Source organism: Tursiops truncatus, chromosome 1, assembly GCF_011762595.2.
Source record: "Tursiops truncatus isolate mTurTru1 chromosome 1, mTurTru1.mat.Y, whole genome shotgun sequence".
Classification (NCBI taxonomy): domain Eukaryota; kingdom Metazoa; phylum Chordata; class Mammalia; order Artiodactyla; family Delphinidae; genus Tursiops; species Tursiops truncatus.
This window is the reverse complement of record NC_047034.1, coordinates 174,887,639-174,895,649: the sequence shown is the minus strand read 5'-3', so window position 1 is coordinate 174,895,649 and position 8,011 is coordinate 174,887,639. Positions and strand designations below refer to the sequence as shown.

Below are 8,011 nucleotides of genomic sequence, written 5' to 3'. Positions count from 1 at the left end.
CTCAAAAACATCGGTTGATTAGAAAGGATCTTAGGGGCCATGCAGGCCTCTCTCTCCTTAATCACGTTCTGGTGCCTTTGAGCCGTGTGGCCGACCTCTCTGCCATCTCTGGCTTCCACACTCCTCGGGGCCCTGAGGCGCCTCCTGCTGGACAGCGTGTAGGTTTTTCCTCGAGGGAAGGTGATAGCTGCCTCCTGTAACTGTCAAGTTTCCACGCCTGCCTGGCTCTGCCTCTAGAGTAGGGACAGTAAACTGAAGGGTTTGGAGCACGCTCTCTGGAGCCAGACGCACCTGGATCAGAGCTTGCGCTTCTCCAGTTACTCTGGGTGTCACATGCCAGGAAAGTCTCTCGTCCTCAGTCTCCTCGTGTGTAGAAGGGGGTAGCCATACCCTTGTCCCCTTCCCCGTATTCAACTGGGTGACAGGACATACCCCGTGCACAGTGAGCCTTGCGGGCCCCCCTTCCCCCAGCGTCAGCCCTCGGATGACCCACAAGAAGCTGTCTCGTCTTCCCAAGCTAAACATCACCAGCGGATCCAGCGGTGCCTCCAGTGACAGACACGCAGGGACGGTCGGCACCACCCCCTTATCCAAGCCCCTCAGGTCTCCTCTGTGGGCCCCATGCCCTCGGGGGAGAGTCTGGCCCCTGGCCTCCTGGCTCTTTCCTCTGAGAGCCGGCAGCTGGCTGGAGGCGGCCTTGCTGGGCTTGCATCCTCCTACACACTTGCCCCCCACCTCCCTGGCTGCTGCGTCTCCCCCGTCGTGACCCCAGAAGCTGAGGTTTCCCTGGGCCTTCTCCTGACTCACTCCACACTTGTTCCCAGCTCTCACCAGTGCCTTTGGCTTTGACTGCTGGCCACAGACACTGCAACTCCTCTATCTCCAGCCCAGAGCCGCAGATTCCTTATGGCCCTCTTTCCTGAATGCCTCCTGGGGAGAGCTCCCCCCACCTACAGCACCTTTCATGCCTCCCATATTCCCGCCCTGACATCCAGTCCTCTGGACACCTGGACCCAGACTCCTGGCCTCTCACATCCACCGCACCTCTCCATCCAGCCTCCTCCTTCAGCCCAGGCGTGGGCTCTGATCCTCTCCTGACTCATCCCCACCTGTTTCCCAACACGCTTATCCTAGGCCCTCCTCACCCGAAAGCGTTGCTTTGCCTGTCACTCCTGCACATAAACCTGGGAGCTCATGGGGGTGACCCACTTCCTTCATGGCTCCTCATCAAACTGGGCTCCCAGGGCGAAGCATCGCTTCTCCTGTCTGATCGGCCACTCAGGTGGGTGTGGAGGATGCCCCTCCCACTGGACTGTGAAAACCCCTAAAAGGACCAATGGTGCTCATGGAACAAGGGGCTGTGCCTCCACCTTCAGACCGGGAGTCCTCAGGGATTTGTCTTTCCTTGTCTGACAGGATGCTCCCAGGGCAGGGGCTATGCCTCCACCATTAGACTGGAGGCCCCCGTGACACTGGATATATCCCTTCCCCAGAGGCCCCATCCTCGATGTGGCCAAGCTGGTGACTCTTCCTGGGACAAGGAGTGTCTGACTTACCCCTGCAACTTTAGGACCCTGTGCTGGGCCTGGCCCCTGGTTGGGGCGTCAGGAATCATGAGTGAATGAATGAGCCAATGAGCAAATGCAGGCAGGCTCCAGCTTAAACTCTGCAAGCCCACCTGACCAGCAGGTGGCATCAGGGCTCAGAATCAAAGGAAAGCTGGAGGGGCATGGAGATCTTATTGGTCATCCTTTAGGAGAGGAGAGAAGATGTTTCAGACCCTCACCCACCCCCAAGACCAGCAGCTGAGAGTCCTGGGGAGGGGGCTGGGTTTGAGAGCTGCTGGGGAGGCCAGAAAGGGAGTTCCTGGTCCAGAGCCTAGCACCACACCCTTCCCTCCACCCCTCCCCTCAAACCAGTACCAGGGGCCAGCCTCTGGGCAGGGCTTGGAAAATGACCAATGAGACCAGATGCTAATGACTCTTGTCCGATCCAATACCAAGCCAAGGAGGACAGCGTGAAGTGGGCATGAACTGAAGAGGGACACCAAGCTGATCCTTCCTGTGCCCCCCAGCCTGTCACCCCCCCATCCCCCACCTCAAGCCACTGGCATCCATCCCTGGGCCCAGGAGAATTGGTACCCTAGATGAGATGCTGCCAACACCCACCATCCTGCCTTCAGGAAAAAAAAAAAAAACGGGGAGAGGGATCAAGAGAGGCCAGGAGGGGGGGCCCACACACACACTCGGTTCTGGCTTCTGGGCAGCTTGGGTGTCAGTCGGGCGCCAGGCCCAGCTCCCCGCTCCCTGGCCTCACAATCCCAGCCTTTGTCCAGCGGGACCAGGCCCGGCTGGCTCTGCACCCGCCCAAGGGCCCCTGGAAACCAGAGCAGCTGGAACCCCACCAAGTATTTTTCCAGGCTGGGCCAGGGGCCCTCAAGAGACAGAGACTGAACAAAGGGAGGGGAGTTCATTCATCCCTGTGTTCATTCATTCCTTCCTCCGACAAATAATATTTATTGAGCGCCCATTTTCGTGGCAGGCACAGTGTTAGGTGCAGGGGATTCAGCAGCGGCAGGCCCAGTGTAGGCCCACGCCCTCACCCATCTTATTTTCTAGATGCAAATATATACCAACAAAACCCATCTTTCCCTCTGAGGGGGCTGGTCTTCGAGCATGGGACGGGAGAGGAGTGCGCCGGGTGCGGAAGGTCAGGATGCTACCGACTAAGCCCTATCTACCCCCGCGCCTCTGGCCCTCCAAGGCAGCTGGGGGAGGCTGGAGGAGGGGTCACTCAGGGCTCCACCCACACGCTGCTGTTGGTCACCCGGGCCCCGAACCAGCCCTTCCAGTAGACGCAGTCCTGTCCGCCGTGCTCGAAGCGGACGAAGCGGACGCCCGGCCCATAGTCGGTGAAGGTGTGGGAGATCTGTGGGTGGGGAGTCAGGGGGAAGGGGGAGGGAGGGTCAGGCTCGGAGTCCCGAGGCCTCCCCCAGCCACCCCACCCCGGCGCTCTGACCCTCATCTAGCCCCCTGGATTTCTCAGCACAGCCTCTCGGCCAGTCCAACCCTGCCCCGCCCACACGGGCCGTGGGCGGGCTATTCACGAGCCCGGCCCCACCGCCCCCGGGCCTCCAAGCTCACCTCAATCCAGCCACCGTCGTCGCTGTCTTGTGGCACTGCCACCTGCCCGCTGTTGAACTCGGCCAGCACGTCCTCGTTCTCTGACAGCAGCTTCACCGTGAGCTCGTACAGGCAGCCGGCGTCTCTGCGGCCCGAGTACCTGCGCCGAGGGAGGGAGGGAGGAAGCGCCCGGGGAAGGCTTCAGCCCTGCTGAGCGGGTACTCTGGGCCCAATCCTCTACAGGAGTTAACCCTGCTGACCGGAAATACCAATGTTCCCATTTTACAGATAAGGAAACCGAGGCCGGAGAGAGAAAGTGACTTGCCCAAACCCAAGGACTAAACCCCAGATGGGCCAGACCCAGTGTTGGGACCAAAGCCAACCCACAGGGACACTTTTTGTTGGGACAGCAGGTGGATATTAAAAAACAAAAACAAAGAAAATTGCCAACATTTAAAACTCAGGAGGGGAGATGGATTTTCACCTTCTCCTGAAAACCCATGGTCACGTGACTGCAAGCTCTAGAGTAGGGAGGCAGCAGTCTCTCAAGCAGAGTAGCCGGTTCCAGTTCGCCCCTGAACCCCGCTCCCCTTCCCCCACGGCCGCTCACCAGTCCTTCACCACGATGGCCGGCTGAGTGGTGTCCAGCAGCTCCTCCCAGTAGCCCTCAGCCTGCAGGTCAATGACCTGCGCTTTGCGACACCACCTGGGAGACTGGGGGTTAGGACTGAGTGGAGGTCCCCTCCCCCCCCTTCTCATCCATCCCCCTTCTCCTTACTCGAAGGAGGAGGCGAAGTACTTCTTGACACTCTCGTCGTGGATGAATTCCACCCCGCAGTCTCCGGGCAGCTCCTCCACCCTCCAGCCGTCCCCACCGTGCTCCACGTCGCACCAGCCCTCCAAGTCCTCTGTAGGAACACCACAGCCCCACGCTGGTCACCCAGCCCCTGCGAGGGTGTGGCAGGGTGGCTCTTGCCCCTATCGTGGGGGGGAGGATGAACGTGGTCCTTGAATGGTGTCGCGGTGGGCAGACGATGGTGGGCGTGAATGGTGAGCACTTCCTGTTTGTCCCCAGCTTCTCTCTCCCTCCCAGGAGGGTCCTCCGCGGGGACTGTCTTGCCCCAGCTCCCTGGGGGGTGGAAGGATCTGGGAGAGAGACAACTCCCGCCCGCCTCCCCGACTTCCCCCGCCCCGGAGCAGGACAGGAGGATAATACTACAGTCTGTACTGGGGCTACTCTGTGCTGGGCACTGCGCCAAGCGCCTTATCTCATCCACCCCTCAAAGCAGGCTGGCCTTGTTACTGCCCATGGTACAGAAGGGGAAGCTGAGCTCCCCAGGCCGGGCTGACGGGGCGCGACCCCTCACCTTCCCCGCACGGGTTGCGTAGCAGGTTGCGCCGCCTCTTGCTCAGGAAGTAGAACTGCTGCCAGTGGTCGCGCTCTTCCTCGGGGCCGCCCTCGGGTACCAGACCCTCTTGCTGACACTTGAGCAGCCACAGGGGAGAGCCGTCGACCAGCTCCTTCCAGCGCAGGCACACCAGGCGGCAGGCCTGCACCAGCTCGGCGGCGGGCAGCTCGGCCAGCACGCGAAGCAGCAGCGGCTCGGGCAGCTCGTCCAGGTACGCGGCCTCCTCCTCCTCCCCCTCGTCCTCGGGCCGCTCCTCCCCGCCGCTCGCCTCCTCCGCGCCGGCCTCCTCCTGCTGCTCCTCCGGGCTCGCCTCCTCCGGCTGGCCCACGCTCTCTGCGGGCGGGCGGGCGGGGCGCGGCTGAGACTCCCCCCAGACTGCCCCCGCCGCGCGCCACGGCCGCGATGTGAAAGGCGTCCGCCCCCACCCGCGCTCGGACAGTCCTCAGCGGGCGCCGGAGTTTCCGTGACCAGAGCCTGGGACCCTGTGGAGGAGGCCCAGGAGCCCGGGGCCACAGATCAGCTCCAAGTCTGAAGAGTGGCCTCAGAGGCCTCAGTTTCCCCTGCAGTGCCAGTAAACCCCATACCTGAGCCGACAGCAGGAACTGATGATACTCCTGACACAGTGAAGCCCTCTCAACGGCCCTCTAAGATCCCTGCTCCGGTCCCCTCCTCAGGGGAGCCCTCCCCAACTTCCCCTACTACAGCATCCTCTCACCTCACCGCTGGGAGTTCCGTCCTTCCTAGCTTTTGTCCAAGGGTTTGACGGTTTATAAACACCTTTCCCGGGGACTAGACTGAGGGAATGAGGGCAGGAACCGGGACTGGGAAACTCACTGCTTCATCCCCCATGCTTGGCATCTGGCGCCCTGCCTGGCTCCCTGTCACTTAGCAAGTGTTAGGCACCATTCTGAGCGTTTTAATTTTTACTCTTTAAATCCTCACAGCATCTCTTCTAGGTTGTCCCTATCACCATCCCTATTTCCCTGATGAGGAAACAGGGACAGAGAGGTAAAAACACCCAGGATCACGCAGCAAGTGAGTGGTCGGAGCCTGGATTCGAACCCAGGCAGTCTGGCTCCAGAGCCACCTTTAACCATCACAGCCCTGAGAAAATGATTCGTTGAGTTGAGGGTTATGATTTTGATTTCACAGATGAAAATGCTCAGGTTCAAAGATGGGGAGCGACCTGCCAAAGGTCACACTGCTGGTATTCAGGCAGGGGATGCGGGGATCTGAGGCCTGAAGGGAAGGGAGAACAGGGGCTTGGGGATGGGGGAAGGAAGCTCGTTAAAAGAGAACATGTATATCAAATAGGGAGATGTAGTAAGTGCTCGGGAAAGAAGGTTTCTTCACTCCTTTTCCTATTCCTGGCCCTCAGCTTCCTCGTCTGTAAAATGGGGGTAATCCCAGGCCAATCAGACAGTCATCTGATGTTCAACTCTTCTGAGGAGGGGGCAAGGGCATTCCAAATTATGAGAAGAGGGACTGATATCAGGAGCTGTGGGCTGAACTGTCTCCTGGATCCTGGCTGGCCTCAGCTGGGCCATTGAAGTCTTGAATAAGTGGATACTGAGTGGAGGAGGGAAAGACAGTGTGGAGGTGACAGAGCCACTCTGGGTGATGGGGGAGGCCACTGCTCTCAGACCTAGGACAGTGGGGGTGGGGGAGTCCTAAGTGCTGGGCCCTGGAAAGCCAAGGTGGTGGTGGAAACAGGCCAGGCACCAGGGGAGGAACGAGCAGGGCCTAGACCCAAGACTGGGTGTTGCCAGAACCTGGGCGGCCAGCCCTTCACCTCCTCATATGCAGCATTTCCCCACTGCGCACACTCTCAGCCCCCTGAGAGCCCAATCAGGGTTTACGTCTTTGGAGCCCAGAGCACACAGTGAGTCCTCAGTAGATCTTATTTAGTGAATCTTATTATTCAGCACAGTCCCTTCATTGTTAGTTTTTTGTTTTGTTTTGTTTTTTTTGCCACATCTTTATGATGTGGGGCTTCACACTTCCCTTTTGGCAAGGAGGAAACTGAGGCCCAGAGAGTCTTACTGACTTCTCCCAAGTCACACCACAGAACTGTGGGATGGCGGAGAGGAAAATGCCTGCCCTGAAGCCATGTCACCTGCCCATCTTGCTGCCCACAGCTCTCTGGGGAGCTGGGCCCAGTGCCCTCACCTCTCCACCCCTCCCCCTGCCCTGCCCTGCCCTGGCCCTGGTGGACACCTGATGCTCCCCCGAAAGGTGCACCTCGCCCAGTCCCCTCTCCTGGCCCCAGGCCTGGCACTCAAGGCCCCAGATCTGATTACAGGCCCCCCCACCCCCTCTTGAGCACACACAACTCCCCACATTGTTGCCTTCGGAAAGTTATCTGGCCCCTGGAAGCTGCCTCCGAGGCTTATTCACTCACCTGGATTGGGCCCCTGAGTCCAGGGAATAGCTGGGCCCTGGGAAGAAGCAGGAACCCATTCTGGGGCCCTATAAAGGGTGGGGCAAGGGGGCCACGGATTGGGGGCAAGAGCGGAAGGAGGTAGGATTTTCAGGGCTGGAGGGATGGGGTGGGGAACTCGGCTGCCTGAGTGAGCATCAGTCTGTTTCCCATTGTCTCCCCAAGCAACTGGCCACTCTCAGATGGGCCTGGTGAGGAAGGGGTGGGGGCAGGTCTTGTGCCCACCCCGACTCAGCAGGCAACCCCTACAGGCCCAGCGGAGAGTTCTAGAGATGGGGAGCGGGGGACCTTTGGTGCCAGACAAGATGACTGGGCAGTCTCAAAGGGCCCTGAGCATCGGCTAGAGCTGATGTCCCAACTCTCCCTCACCACCAGCCTGGTTCCCACTGGGCATCCAGCCACCCAAAGGAAGGACAGCCCCTCCAGACAAGGGATCCCAGGAGGAAGGCTGGGATGGGGTGAGGAGAAGCCAGTAACCCCAAGAAATTCATGGAGATTCAGGCATCTCACGGCCCAGAGTTGGCAAATGGAAGAAGCTGATGGAATAAAAAGGCTTGTGGCCTCTTCCATCCCAGATAGGTCCCAGACCCGGGTCCAATAGACCCTCAGGAGGTGGGAACGTGGGATTACTCATACGCTATTTCCCGGGTAAATGGGACCCGGGAGTCCTCCCTCTCTGCCTGTCATCTCTCAAGGCCTCCAGCAGATCAAGACACCAGACAGAGGACTGTGCTCCTTTGAGACTGTCTCAAGGGCTTTGCTTGGGTGAAAGTGTGTCGCTCTGTGTATCGGGGCCCCCTCGCTCTCTGATGCCCCCTCTCCGTAGCACTCGCCCGCCTGCCCCGGTCACCCCTCCAGGGCTGAGCGAGTGGATCCGGCGGCGGCGGCTACCTGGGTCACCGTCTCCGTCCATCGCTGCAGAGCGCTGTCGCGAGAGGAGGAGGACCCGGAGCGCTGCGGGCGGGCTGTCCGAGTCCCGCGGCGGCGGCGGCGGCGGCGGCGGCGGCGGCGGCGGCGGCGAGTCCAGGCGCTGCTCACGT

At 60.3% G+C, this 8,011-nt stretch overlaps 1 protein-coding gene across 1 annotated transcript; it reads right to left on the bottom strand.

Moving 5' to 3' along the window:
* Nucleotides 1-2,500: 2,500 nt before the first annotated feature.
* Nucleotides 2,501-8,000, bottom strand: FBXO2 (F-box protein 2). Its single transcript, XM_004316720.4, has 6 exons — nucleotides 7,863-8,000; nucleotides 4,490-4,864; nucleotides 3,901-4,030; nucleotides 3,733-3,828; nucleotides 3,144-3,282; nucleotides 2,501-2,928 (listed from the first exon to the last, which is right to left on the bottom strand). The coding sequence occupies exons 1-6, from the start codon at nucleotides 7,882-7,884 to the stop codon at nucleotides 2,794-2,796; spliced, it is 897 nt and encodes a 298-aa protein (XP_004316768.3). The 5' UTR covers nucleotides 7,885-8,000; the 3' UTR covers nucleotides 2,501-2,793.
* Between the last annotated feature and the right edge of the window lie 11 nt (nucleotides 8,001-8,011).